The sequence below is a fragment of the Stegastes partitus genome, unplaced genomic scaffold, assembly GCF_000690725.1.
Source record: "Stegastes partitus isolate 25-593 unplaced genomic scaffold, Stegastes_partitus-1.0.2 Scaffold888, whole genome shotgun sequence".
In the NCBI taxonomy this organism is placed as follows: Eukaryota; Metazoa; Chordata; class Actinopteri; family Pomacentridae; genus Stegastes; species Stegastes partitus.
The window spans coordinates 324,288-339,159 of record NW_007578619.1 but is presented as its reverse complement, the minus strand read 5'-3'; the positions used below and the strand labels follow the sequence as shown (position 1 = coordinate 339,159).

Genomic DNA, 14,872 nt, shown 5'->3' with positions numbered 1-14,872 from the left:
AAACATCATAGCTAACCAGCAGTAAAAAACAAACAAAAAAAACAAACAAATATTACTTTGTCTACAAGGCTAGGTAGCTAAGTTTATGTTAAGCTAATGACGTAATGCTATATTAGCTTACCCTAGCACTAGCTAGCTGCTTGGCTACTGTAAGCTACACGTGTTTATTAGTAATTTGATATTACTTAATAAAAGTAAAATATATTAACGTCACAAGTTTTGTCCTGGGCCCATCAATTCTAAATTAACTCCCAATAATAATAGTTTTTGTTTGTTTGTTTTGTTTGGGGTTTCTCTTTTTAAATCTAAAATAACTCTTTTGTTTATTAGTGTTATCAAAAACTTATGTTGCACATAATACAAAACTAATATGAATATTACTACTAGAATTTTTTTGGAAATCTAAAATAACTTCTATTCGTGTTATCTAAAACTTACTCTGCACAAAATACAAAAGTAATATGAATATTAGAAAATAAAGTCAATCTTACACAAGTCAATAACTGGTGAGGTGAGATTCCCTGGGGGCATCGTCCCTGGGTTGAGGTGAAGATGCCCCCTTTTCAAGATTTTACATTTAGTCTCACATTAACAAAGTTATAGTCTGGTGTGGTTTAAGTATGCTTCTCATGTAAATATTTTACTGGTATTCAAAAAATATATATTTACACAGGGGGTGACCCCTTAATAGCAATGCCTACTTTAAAAAAAAAAAAAAGCAAAATTGCCTACTTTTTTCTTACCTTTCAACTTAACCTTAGCTTTAGTACCTGGTTGCTTCCAATGCTGATAAAAATGTGCAGTATTTATGAGTAATGAATATACTTAATGAATTAAATTAGTAAAAGTTGCAAAAGGAGTCCCACAAGGCTCAATCCTGGGGCCTGGGCTGTTCTCCTTTTCTATAGATGACCTTCTCGAGCTGGTTCAAATGTGCATCTTTATGCTGAAGACACAGTTTTGTACAGTAGCACACATTCTGCTGGCAAAGCCCTTCATGGCTGCTTTGTTTAGTTACATGTTGCACTCAACGCAGATAAAATCAAATACAGAAATGCTTTCCGCTCCAGTGAAAATCATTGATGAATTATGCTGATATTAGTTGTTTTTTTTACTCTCTGACATTACTTCAGTACTGTTTTTGTGAGTTCTTACTCTACACACTCAAATGATTGGATAACACTGCAGGTGCAGCTGTTTTTACTGAGCTTGGGAAATCCACTTTTACTCATTGTGCACCTGCAATCTGAAATAACCTGCAGAACAATCTCAAGTCTGAGTGTTATTTGATATCATTGTTTTACTTTCAGCAGCTCTTGTTTTAGCTGACTCATTAGTTTTTAAACTTTAAATGCTCTCATTAATGCTGGTATTATTTCACTAGCTTTGTATTTTAGAATTTTATTATTAATTAATAAGTTTCTAATTTGGGTCTTTGCCTTTTCTTACTCAGCTAGATTGTCAATGACGCTTCCATACCTCACTGAAGTTAAATAGAGGCACAATGAATGAATACAATGATCAGTCATTGTGACTATTGACAATTATTAGGACATTTTAAACTAATATTTGTATCATGCAGTGTATAACTAGCATACATAATTTAAATCTTGTTAAAATAATGAATAGTTTGAATTACAGAAGATATGCCACAAAATACACATGAACTTTTTAAATGAAAAGCATAACTTAAGTTTAAATAAAGCCCTTGCTTTAGCTTAGCACTAACGCATAATAAATATTTATACCTATCCTGCACACTACTACTCGAATTGTCTTGGAGCATCGGAGAATGGACCACAGACTGGAATCTCTTGAGCAGTATTAAATATCAGCCTGGCTTCATTTAAAAGCATTAGCTGTGGTTTCCACTGAAGCAACTCTTAATAATAAAATCAATAATTCATCCAACAATAACCACATGAAGTGTGTGTAACTTAACAGAAAACCTCAGACTGTCGTTGTTTCTGTGTCAGTTAACAATAACTTCTCCTCAGGTCATGCCTCAGACATATTCGATAAATATTATAAAATGCAGGACAGACAGAAAAGTTCATTAACACGCTGTCTTTTTCAGAAAGACAAAGACTAGAAATGTGGTAAAACCTGTGTCAGTTCTTCCATTTTAATTCAAAGACTACATAATAGTTTTGAGAATAGCTCACTGATCCCCAAAAATTCTGAAAATAAAATGCACAATTACTTGAGGAAAACATAAAAAGAAATCATAATGCATGTCATAAAGTTTATTAGACAAGAACGAAAACGGATCAGCATTGTTTAAGAAGGTTGAACACATTCTATCAAACTAATAATTGTACGCCATCAGTAAGAGGACTTTCGGAATCCTGGAAAATACATTCTATGAGCATGTTTAAGGAAAACGTACTTACTCTGCTTCCTGTCATGTAACATTTCAACATGCTGAATCTGCCAATCATAACCAACGTACATGTACACAAACTGTGTGTAGAAATATTTGCCACAGCCCCAAATGTCATGACGAATGGGTTAGAAATTCAAACTTTTATCTTGATTTTTAAAATCGTCCGGACTAAATAAAAAGTGTTGGTCAGATATAAATTGGTTGTGAATCTTATTAATCTAAGATAATTTGTTTTTCCAAGTGACACCAGAACAGCATTTCTTTGTTGTAATTACAGTGTTTAAAAAGTATCCCAACCTTTGTTTCATTGGCTCAGAGTGGATGTCATTACGCTTCAAACAGTGATACGTATAAAAAGTATTAAAAATAAATAACACAAATTGTGGACCCCATCAAGTCAGTGATTCTCAGACGTACTTGTTTTTGCAAAACCAATGATGCCGTCTCGTTTTTTGCTGACTTTTCAAGTGTTAAAGTACTGATGTTTGGATTTCAGGAGTCTAATAGTGTTCTCCATGTAGTCAGATGTCCTGACTGTGTTTTTTTTTTGTTGCTCAGGCATAATGCTCCAATTATAGTAGCAACAGTTGCTATCCGAACAATGCGCCCCAACTCAGCTGTGGAGCCATGTGGGCGATCATGATTGAACTTTATGGCATTTCCATCCATCCATCCATCCATCCATCCATGCATCCATTATCTATACACTGCTTAATCCTCACTAGGGTCATGGGGGGGCTGGAGCTTATCCCAGCTGATTCAGGGTGAAGGCAGGGGACACCCTGGACAGGTCACCAGTCTATCACAGGGCTACACTTAGAGACAGACAACCAAGCACACTCACATTCACACCTACGGACAATTTAGAATCACCAATTAACCGCAACATGTTTTTGGACTGTGTGGGAGGAAGCCGGAGAACCCGGAGAGAACCCACGCTGCACGGGGAGAACATGCAAACTCCACGCAGAAAGATCCCGATGTGAACCGGGGGTCTTGTAGCTGCGAGGCGACGGTGCTAACCACATTTGTTCTAGTGATTTAGGTCTGTCAGAGTAAAGAGGTAAACACAAATTTATTGTGTTATAATTGTGCAAAGTATGACTCAGTATTGAAAACATACACTCCAGAAATTAAGAAGACCTATAGGGGTGGGTATGTTCTTTCATATTCCCTGTATTCTATATCGACTCCTATTTGCAATTATTTTACCTTTTGCATAAATAATTTGGAGTGTTAAACATGTTAGTCCAGCACCGCAACGCAAAATCATAAATCCTATGATGAATTAAATCAACTGTTGTTAAATGAACAGAACGAACATTTAAAAAAATAAAAATAAAAATGCTACATGTCAAGCGAATACTGGAAAAAGAGGTGCAACTTTAAGTTAAAGTGATAAATTACAATAAAATGGAAAATCTGGGCAAGATGCAAATATATCTTGTTTTTGTTTCCCAAAAAGAATCACGTTTGCTGACAAACTCCATTGAGTATGTTACAAATGTTACACGGCAGAATGCCAACGTGAAGATGGCCAATGTTGATGGTGAAAAGATCAGGAAATTTGCGGCTGAGAGAGACGAAATTTAGGGGAGAAGGATCCCTCAAACTTGTAATAACGGTGAGAGGGAGGGGGTGAGCAATATTCCTCAAGTAAGAGTGTGGATCAACCAACAACACACTGATCACACAGTTCTATCCATCACACTGCTCAAACTCTGACATGTAACAGTCAAGTAGAAAAGCCCTAAACCAACATACATTAATAAAAGACATCTGAGAAGAAACACACCTGGATTATAACGTCACAGCTCCTGGAATGCCTTTGGTGAATCTTCAAATAATTCAAACTATTACAGTCCAGAGGTAAGTCAGTAGAATGTCATATATATATTATCACCAAAAGAAAAGCCAAAAGAACAAAATGGCACAAAGTTGCACCAGAAAGCCAGTGGGGTCTCTAGTGTGGTCACAAGTTCTTCATTTCTGTCTTTGCTTAGGCGAAAATCCCTGCAGCACTCTGCAGTTAGTACACACGCTCACATTCTTCTTCACCAAGAAATCACACGTTGACGCCCGCTCCAGTATGATAGGTTCTTTATAAAATAACGGTTCTTTGGGGGGCATTCCCTGACACACCACGTAATTCTCCAGACCCAAAAGCAGGTTGACCACCTCAGTCACCGAGGTTAACCGTGCCGGGTAGCTGTCGTACAGCGGGTGGGTGGGGAGCAGCGGCTGCTTTTGGACGGTAACCTGATAGAAGAAGCCTGGGTCGATCAGCACCATGGTGTCGGCCATGTTGGACTGTTTTGAACACTGGATGAGCTGCAGCTGCGGGCCTTCCACCATTATAGCATACCATAGGATTGGCAGAACGGAGGAGCGTAACGACTGTAGTAGTTTGGCCAGCTGGTTTTCCATGTCCGCACCACCTCCAGCTGAGTTTTCAGCTAAACTGAAGATCTGTGTAATCTGCAGACAACCAGAGAATGAATACATACATGTAGGATTGTCTGAGGTTATTTGGAAAACACGACACATTAAAACAAAGCACAGTGCTTACCATTGGTAACTCTTCTTCCTCTTCGTCGTCTTCTTCAAGTTGCTTTTGACCGTCTCTGCTTGGGAGTGCATCCCGTCTGCCTTGCTGGTCCTGCATTGACAAGAGAGAACTTGTGAGTTAAACTACTGACAGTGACGCTCAATCTTTAACTCGTGTACAATGAAAAACATCAAACTGTATTGAACCTAAGCTCAACGAAGTCTGAATTTGCATCAAATCGTATTAAATCAGCTTTGAGGTGCAGAGTATGACAACAGATTTACCTGTCGTTCGTCACAGATTCGTGGTATTTAACTGCTTGAGCTTGCAATACTCTTCTCTAATTTAGCAAAGCGATGTGGTGCAATCAAAAAGTTCGGAGAATGTTCATGATGTAACTGTCAAGAGTGAGGAGACCATGCGAAGTAGCTCTTTTTTTTTTAACACCAGGAATTCATCGCTCAGGGACAAACTGTCATGGCAGAGGTCTCGTGTAAAGGCCAATTCATGCTTTCAGCTTACGCAAGAATACTTGTGACGTAAATTTTGCCATCCGCCCAAATCCGTGAGGGTCCACACAAGACCGTCTGCATGCAGCCTAAGTGTTGTGCTTAAAGAAAGTGTGCGGTATGAGGGGAAGCTGTACAATTCTAGGCTATCCGCACCCTCATAATTCATTATTAACAGAGTTGTACCTGAAATAATCGCTGCTAGACTTTGGAGGTGCTTTGATTTGCACATGCTTTCCATCGACAGTGCCCAAACACAGTAGAAAGTTCTATATTTTCTAGAAACCCTTTGCTACGTCCACCCACTGTGCTCGACACGCTTCAGGAATATTCATTGACATGATGCTACAGTCAAATCTGTAAGCAGGTACTACAGCATGTCAAAATTGTGTTTTTCTGTTCGTTATGAGGGGCAATGCGACTATCTGCACAAACCGATGTGGACCTATTGCAGTATGAAGAAGCCACGGACGCAGAAAGCATGAATCGGCCCGAACGTTCTGAGGATGTCTGAGAGAGAACGACCTTAAACTGCAGTGCAATGGCATGTAAGTTCTCCAATGCGCTGTGCAGTCGGTCACAGCACGGTGATTACACACAGGGTTTTTGGCTACAATAACACACTCATCACTCACAAACCACCGTACTTGCCAGATTTGGCTCCCTGTGACTATCTCTTTCCAAAATGAAATTCAAGCCTAAGGACTGCAATTTTAACTCAATTCAGGAGACTGAGCCTCCATCGCAGATGGTGCTTACAATATTTATATAACGGGACTTCCAGTGAGTGCTACAAGTGTTGCAGGAGCGCTGTAACGCTGCTCAAGGAGAAGACTTTGATAAGGATAGCAGCCAAATTTAAATCAGGGACGGTTTTTTATTTTTATAGGCACACTTTGCAAAAAAATTTTGACTGCACCTCGTATAATATTGTGAGACTTTACACTGCAGTACTGCTACTTCTGGATCCGAATACTTCCTCCACCACTTGACACACAACTTTGCATCTGCTGCTGCATTGTTGTAACGTTATGACCGTTGCATCGTCTCCCTCTGGAGGTTTGTCTCCCTTTAGCTCACAAAAATAACTGTTTTTTAAGCAGAGTTTGTTTTTTTCTTATTTAAGAACTTTTGAAATGCACTAATGTTTTCATATCGGTATTTGTGTGAGCTACATGTATGAAGGTTATACAACAGAACGGACGTTTGCTCCCTGAGTTTGTTGGTACAACAGTGCTTCTCCTCAGGCTTGAAGCAGTTTTACCAAGGTACCTGTGGTGCCTGGAAGGAGGGAATCAAAATCTGTGCTCAGTAAACGCTGATACATGAATGCTAACAGCCTTCCTCTGCAAGATGTGCACTGATGCGTGCCTGCAGCTATATTTAGGTAAGTATAATGTAAATCCCTTTGCCCAGCAGAGGGTGTATGCACACTAATGCATACACTGATTTTTTTTTTTTTTCAATACTAGAGCTACTTAACTAGAAAAGGGGAAAACCTACAGTTTAGGGGTCAAATAACAAAATCTGTACTTTGTGCTAATCCTAGTTTACATAAGTGAGATTCAAAAAAACTGACCATCACAGCATTGGTAATGAGTCCTGGAGCATCAGATATTTTCATCTGATTAAGTGACTGGCAAAACAAGTGACCACAAGAACAAACTGAAGGACAGCCAAGAAGAGAGGGGTGACAAGTGGAGAGCGCAAACAGCTTGGCAGCAAAATGCATCCATTACAAGGAGATCAAATTAACTTTCCTTGGTGGCCTGGTGCCGAGTGCTTACGACACGTACCATATAATTGCAACAACCCCAGTTCAGATCTGTCCAGAAGGACTTTGCTGTATCTCACACTCCTCTGTCTTTCTCTTCATGTTTCCTGTCTGTAAAACTGTCAAACTACAACAATTGCAACAATACCCAAAAGCACATAGGCGTGTCCACAAGAGGACAAGACAACGAAAAAAACCCTCCAACTTAAGACGACAGAAATTTACAAGAGCAACTTCACTGCAGAAAGATTCATCAACCCCTGAATGCAACACTTGTGGGTGCAGACTGCATAACATACACCGGTTTTAAAAAAATATCCTGCTGAAACAGAGTTGGATCCAGGCCTGGATTCATAGCACAGAGCCAGAGCCACAGGCCAAAGAACAGCTTGACAACGGATATATAAGGAAAAGGACAAGGTGCCAGAAGCGTTTGTGATGAGAAGTGTAACCAGGAAGCCATGATGGCTCATGATCAGTCAGGTTTAAAGCTATTATTAAGCTTTGGGAGGCAATGTTTTTTTGTACACAATTAGTCAGGAAAGTGCACATATCTTAACTAGAGCTGTGATGCATGTAAAGTGAACCGCTCCGAAACAAAAAAACATAGACCCAACTACAACCAATCACAAAATTGAACACATTTTTTTTGTCTAACAAATGCGAAGGAAGAATGTAAACTTACTAGTTGAGAGCTGTTATGGTTGCTGATGTGAGGGACTCTGTCAGACAGCCCATTCCGCACGCCAAAATCTGAATGATTCAACTGCGGAAACACAAAATGAAGTTGACACTCTATTCGGTTTGGGTGTGAGCTTCACGTGTCAAATGTGTAGTTAAGGATCCGTTTCGCAAACCTGCATAGGTGATTGGTGGTTTTTCACATTCACGTCATACAAGTGTTTGCTGCCTCTAGCGGGCTCAGAGCTCCAGTTCATCTACACCAGCAAAACATAAGCAAATAAGAGGAAACCATAAATCCTTCCTTAACTGTCAGGTATGATGTGGTTTTTATCTATGACAACACAACAACCACTACAAGCAATTGGGGGGGGAGAAAAAAATATATAAGACCAAAGTCATTTGACACTCACTGGTTGTAAATTACTGTCATCATCTTCATTGTCACTGAAGTCCAAGCCAATTTGTGCCCCTTTGCTTTTCTTTAAACCTGACTTCCGACTGTATGTGTAGTGAGGTCTGGGTCTGCCCGGCAGCACTGGACCATCTGGCCCATAGTCACCTTGTCCCATCTGGAAAGGCAACAAATGTCTCTGCCAAATATAAGCAGAGGAATGTTTGAAAAATAAAACTGCTACAGCTTTACCAATAATCACCTACGTAAAAACGGAAACCAGCGCGGCCTTACCATCGCCTGCCTCTGACACTGCCGTAGACGACACTTCTGCCTTTTCTTGTTGCTGCCTCCAAACTTGGGCTTGTCTATGCAGAAATCGCACGTGCCACAGTCTTTCCTGCAGAGACAGGCCTTGCATTCTCCGCAAGAACGACGTTTTCGCTTTTTATGCCACTGAAAACAGAATAATCAGACTATTTTTAGCACAAATAAAAAGATAGTATGTGATCATCAAGTCAACAAACCAATAATAATTTGTATTTTTGGGAAAGATTTACGGAGGGAAATGGAAATTATAGTGAACTGGTGCCTGCTTAACCCTATGACGACCTTTACTTTTAAGCTTGACTTACATTCATTATAAAATGTTTTTGTTCGAAGGGTTAATGAGATCATTTCTGAAGAAAATGCTGCTACTGCTGTACTCCAAGCTCCCTTTTATTTCTGGTTGGTCTGGTTAGCTTCTGTTAGCTCCAGGTAAGTTGTATGAGCTAATTTCTGCTAAAGAAAGCTCCTGTTAACTCAAGTTAGCTCCTTTACCCAACAGATAGAAACTGTTAGCTCCTTCAGGTTCCTGTTAGCCTTTATTAGTTTTTCCTATCTCCAGTTAGCTTCCGTTAGCTCCAGGTAAGTTGTATGAGCTCATTTCTGCTAAAAAAGAAAGCTCCTGCTAACTCAAGTTAGCTCCTTTACGCAACAGCTAGAAACTATTAGCTCCTTCAGGCTCCTGTTAGCCTTTATTAGTTTTTCCTATCCCCAGTTAGCTTCTGTTAGCTCTAGGTAAGTTGTATGAGCTAATTTTTGCTAAAGAAAGCTCCTGTTAACTCAAGTTAGCTCCTCTATATAACAGATAGAAACTGTTAGCTCCTTCAGGCTCCTGTTAGCCTTTATTAGTTTTTCCTATCCCCAGTTAGCTTCTATTAGCTCCAGGTAAGTTGTATGAGCTAATTTTTGCTAAAGAAAGCTCCTGTTAACTCAAGTTAGCTCCTCTATATAACAGATAGAAACTGTTACCTCCTTCAGGCTCCTGTTAGCCTTTATTACTTTTTCCTATCCCCAGTTAGCTTCTATTAGCATCAGGTAAGTTGTATGAGCTAATTTCTGCTAAAGAAAGCTCCTGCTAGCTCAAGTTAGCTCCTTTACATAACAGATAGAAACTGTTAGCTCCTTCAGGCTCCGGTTACCCTTTATTAGTTTTTCCTATCCCCAGTTAGCTGCTGTTAGCTCCAGGTAAGTTGTATGAGCTAATTTCTGCTAAAGAAAGCTCCTGCTAACTCAAGTTAGCTCCTTTACACAACAGATAGAAACTGTTAGCTCCTTCAGGCTCCTGTTAGCCTTTATTAGCTTTTCCTATCCCCAGTTAGCTTCTGTTTACACCTTTAAGCTCCGGTATGTTTTTGTCACCTGTTGTTAGCTCCTATTTGCTAACTCCATTAACTGTCTCTATTTAGCTCATTAGCTCCAATTAGCACCATTAGCTCCAATTAGCACCCACTAGCTAGTGAATATTATCTCCTAATAGCTCCTGTTAGTTGCTATTAGCTACAAAAAGCTTGCATTAGGTTCATTTAGCTTCTCTGAGTGCCAGATAATTTCTGGCACCTCTTAAAGGCTCCAGTGGGCTACTGATGGCTGTTTTTAGTTGGTTACAGTCGGCACTTGTTATCTCCTGTTAACTCCGATTTTTATGTATAAATTGTGCAAGTAGAGGGAAATTGAGAGAAGTAACAAGATTAACACCACTTTTTTTGTAGTATTTAAGGTTTTTTTTTTTTTTAAATAAACACAAACATTCTGCCCAATACACACCCATTATTAAACAAACAAAACCCGTCAAAATCCTAAAACTTAAACGGCGACTGAGTAAAAACTGTAAAAGATATTAAAACTTGGATTCTGTCAAAGAAAATTCCAAAGCCTGGTAACCCGTTTAAAATATATAAAGTTATGCTGGAGCCATGGGGCTCCAAAGAAGGCTGGGCTTTTCACTCACTGGGCCATTCCCCAGTATTTTTTATAAGGAAATTAATTGCAGTTTTTTTGCAAAGATGGTGAACACAAATCACTACCAAAAGTCATAGCACTCTTCCCGATCAAGCCCACGTTTTAATGTGTTTATCTGGGTTTTCTCACAGCTGCAGAACGAGTTTTGCAACGAAAATCAAGACAAAACAGAGGAACAAAACTAAATCTAACAAGCCGGCCAATAAACTCAAAATTCTCTTCTGAACTAAGTGTCAAAAACCTTCCAAAGGAAATACAAATGTTGGTCTAGTGCTTGTGATTACTTAAACACTGATCATATATACTACACAGTTGCGGCGTATTGTGAAACTTTTTTTTTAGACATTCAGTACTTTTCAATTAACCTGATTTACTGAGTATTAAAAACCCAAAGTTAAAAATGAAAAATACTATAAAAATCTATCCAACCATTCAGGATGACGCCATGAAAAGCTGTTATCATCGGAGCACACAGACTCTGTCATGAATTCAAGTGGACTACAGCGATGGCGCTCCATAAAAGAGAACTGCCAACTTTCACTTGCCATCATTCAAGTCTGCCGCAAAGTTGCAAAACAGATCTGTGTTAATTCTGTGCTGCTTTCATGTCTTCAGCAGGTTAAAAATAGACTCACATCATCGTCGTCGTCAGTCGACATGTCGTCCTCATCTTCAACGTCAATGTTGACCGAGAAGTTCTCCGTATCGCTGCTTTTAAGACTTGGGTGCTGTGTGAATAAACAGTGCAAGTTGGAAAAATGGTTAACATCCTTGTTTTCTTTTTCTCTTATATTCTTGAAAAGCAATGCTGTATTCAACAAATATGGTAAAAAAAAAAAAAAAAGAAGAAGAATGTAAACATGTTACCTGTGAGTCCGTAACTTCACTCTACAAAAGAAAAAAAAGGGACACATAAGAACACAGAGGAACCATTTACAGTAAAAGCTTCAGAATTCCCTTTTCCACCAAGCCAGTCTGAATTCTGTTCTGTATTTAAAACTAGTTCTTCGAGTTTCGACAGCAAAAGAAACTTGGCCAGGGAAACTGGTTTCAGAGTGATACCAACACTTTTGCTTGACTTGAACCAAGAACTACTTACATTAGGGGCTGTGAGCCGGATCATACTGACCAACAAGACTAACTAAACTATGTAACTGCCAATTTTTCTAAAAACAGCACTAGTGTGGCATCTAGTCAGTCCAAAAATAAAATAAAAAAATCAAAGCTTGAGTATAGACTTGGGATGTTAAAGATTTCTCATTAATCATTATTTGCTGTTAATAATTCAACCAATTAAAAATATATCAAGTGATGAGGCAGAAGTTGAGGGACACTTGTGTCGCGGTAAACAAACTATTTCCTACAAGGTTCGCACGTTGAACCAACTCCACCCCATTAGTTCTTTGCATTAGTGGAAAAAGGGCTAAGAGCGAATATTTGCTTGGATACAGGGTTTAATTACCTGGAAACTCATACTGTCGTCAAACGTTTCAGGAATGTCGTTGTAAGGCCTCTGCGGCATGAAGCCTCCACTTCCTGGGCCCTGATAGAACACGCAAAAAAAAACACCGATGTAAACACAACATAACAAACTGTAAAAAGCTGTGTGTGCCCCGTCAGCTTACCTTGCGAATAGGACATATGCATTTGCGCTTTCTGCAAATTCGTCTGCGGGACTCGGGGCTCTGTAGACCATGCTTGCAGTTGGCACACTGCCCACAGTTGACCGTGTTGTGACATCCCACACACTGACCACAAGGAATCCACTGCAGTTGACATAAACGTGAAAAGACAGGCGGCTGAGTTATCTGATAATATCCACGAGTCATTTCTCATTTCAGAGGAATGTGCACTGAATCTGAAATTTTAGTATGTAGGTAAAATGTAGCTGTTCATGCAGACAGACAGCGCTTTACCTTTCTGAAACGAATCATTGGATGCTCTTTACTCTTTGATGCTGCTGGAATTTAAAGAAACAAACAAACAAACAGATGTTATAAAAAGTGTTGTTTTTTTTTTACTCAACCTCAGCTGAGTGTATTTTATTTCTGATGCAGTTTTGACTCTGCACACTCATAAATGGACATACCCCAACAGGTCGGACAGCAGGGCCTCTTCCTTTGTTTGTCATACCAAGTGCCTGTGAAGGAAATCCCACATCTGGCACAGATCCTGCAGAGAAACATGACGAACGTCAGCACATCTGCATTTACCAACAACTCAGAACAGGCTTACAGGTTTCATTAAAGGATCCTGTTGCTTCCCTTAAAAGTTCTAGTGATGAGGTTTAATGAAATATGAAGTGAATTAACAACAGACTCACAGAGTGCTGTCTTCTGACCCGATTTCTCCATTTATGGACGGGAGCGGAAGCGGTTTCGACGACGAGGGAAGAGGCAGCTTGATTTTGTCTTCCATAGGAGGATCCTCTGCGCGAGAACCTGGGTTTGGAGTTCCCGCCGCGCTATTCGAAGAGACGCTCGTCTGATTGGACAAGGCATTTTTGGATACGAGGTTTGGCGTGAGCCTGTGGTGGGAGTCGGGAGTGTCTGCGCCCTCTCCTCTTTCCATCCAACTGGACTCTGACGAAGAACGCTCGCGGACCTTTCTCTAAAGCGTTAACGAGAGAAGATAATGACTGTAAGACAAGCGGTTGAAATCTTGAATGTTTTGTGCTCTTAGTGACAAAAGTGGGAAATACCTTCACTCTGTGTCGAATTCTTACGGGTGGCGCCTCACCGTCGAGGAACTTGCCCGTCTTGTATTCAAAGGTTGACAAGTCGAGTACTCCCTCCAGCACTGAGATCAGCTCGACTCTACTTCTCACTCGATCACCCCGCGGGCTGTGAAGCAGAGAAAACTATTACAACCACTGAAAACATCTTCAAAGCCTCTGTTTTAAAAGACATAATGGTAGTTAGAAAATAATATTTTTTTTTATTATTGGGGCTGCAACAAACAGTTATTTACATGACTAGTTCCTCTGTCTAGGGCTCCAGACTGCAGACAAAATGGTTTCATATGTGACCTGTTTTCAAGCGTGTGCAGGTTGAAATTTCTCGTGCTCGCATTTGCGCTGGTGGATATTGATCATTACAGCTACTGTGCTAGTCGCTGTGGTTTACAGTGTTTTTCACTTTCACTCGGGTGAGTCAGTTCCTCACTGCCTAACGTGCAAAACAATCCATGTCACTGTTAACGTGTTCCAGAGATAAGATGATCTATAGCAGATTTTTTTCAAAAACACAGTGAGAGGCAGAGGTTCGACTCAGACACACCTGATGATCAGAGCTCAGTTGTAGGCTGAGGAACAGTGACTGAATTATTTTAAAAGAAAAAGTAGCTCACCGTGTTCAATCACAACGGTTAATGCAGTGCTAAAAAAATGAAAACTAAAACTGACAGCAAACACAGTTTTGGTTTCCTACAAATGAATGAACCTGATCAACTGGTTTTGACATTTAAAATGCACTCCAACAGTCCATGTAGGTAAAATTGCTTGCTTTCAACTTGGGTAAATCTGACATTCCTAATTTTATTCTTTTGGTCTCACACGTATCTAAGTAACAGCACGTACTTTAGCCTGCATGTGAGGCATTTAGGGAACATTGGTAAACTGTGGTGTCTATCCATAAGCGGATGTGCAACCATAGACTGTATAAAAGATGGACGTAGCTACCATGACGTCACCCGTTGGTTTCTGCACTGAGAAAATGAAGCCAGGGTTTTGCCACGTCCTAGTTGACATCTTGGATTTTTGGAGCCAGTGGCGCAAAAATCATCTCAGGGGGTGCGGAACCACAGGAGCAGCGATTGGTCAGACGGATTGAGAGGCGGGCCCTCTCTGCCCGCCCACATTTACCGCCTTCTGCTCGCTTCGTCTGCATCGTCGCTGCCGACTGTCAATCAAGACAGCCACACCCCTTGCCCCACAAAATGTTGCCAATTTTTTTTAAATTCAGTATTGATTTATTTTCAGATTGGCCACCTGATCTCTGGATTTGACCATGAAAACTAATAAGAAAATAATCCTGAGCTGTCGGAATGCTGTATTTCGTGATCTGTGATCACTTCTTTTCCAATTCATTTCTATGGGAGCCAGGGCTTTTTGGAGCCAGGACTAGTGGACGTAGTGATATTGCAGGTTTTTGACACTTCCGGGTTGGCTTCATTTTTCAGGGCCGGTTGCTACGTCCATCTTTTAAACAGTCTATGTGTGCAACAAGCACGGAGTTAAGCCAGTGCTCAGTTCGATGGAGTGATATCAGAAAGGACTGATGCCAAAATTAAATCA

At 40.1% G+C, this 14,872-nt stretch overlaps 1 protein-coding gene across 4 annotated transcripts in view; it reads right to left on the bottom strand.

The window, feature by feature from the left end:
* Nucleotides 1–3,543: 3,543 nt before the first annotated feature.
* mbd1b (methyl-CpG binding domain protein 1b) overlaps nt 3,544–14,872 on the bottom strand; it is a 14,393-nt gene continuing 3,064 nt past the window's right edge. Inside the window, exons 4-17 of one of the 4 annotated variants that reach the window (XM_008293472.1) lie at nt 13,280–13,421; nt 12,902–13,188; nt 12,668–12,750; nt 12,495–12,538; nt 12,204–12,344; nt 12,041–12,121; nt 11,446–11,466; nt 11,214–11,306; nt 8,587–8,748; nt 8,312–8,491; nt 8,075–8,155; nt 7,903–7,983; nt 4,956–5,045; nt 3,544–4,864 (exon numbers count right to left, since the gene is read on the bottom strand). In XM_008293472.1, the coding sequence (XP_008291694.1) occupies nt 4,370–4,864; nt 4,956–5,045; nt 7,903–7,983; nt 8,075–8,155; nt 8,312–8,491; nt 8,587–8,748; nt 11,214–11,306; nt 11,446–11,466; nt 12,041–12,121; nt 12,204–12,344; nt 12,495–12,538; nt 12,668–12,750; nt 12,902–13,188; nt 13,280–13,421 (1,981 nt within the window). In that variant the 3' untranslated portion in view covers nt 3,544–4,369. The remainder of the gene's footprint in view (nt 4,865–4,955; nt 5,046–7,902; nt 7,984–8,074; nt 8,156–8,311; nt 8,492–8,586; nt 8,749–11,213; nt 11,307–11,445; nt 11,467–12,040; nt 12,122–12,203; nt 12,345–12,494; nt 12,539–12,667; nt 12,751–12,901; nt 13,189–13,279; nt 13,422–14,872) is intronic. The other 3 variants (XM_008293476.1, XM_008293474.1, XM_008293475.1) reach the window with 3 other exon arrangements.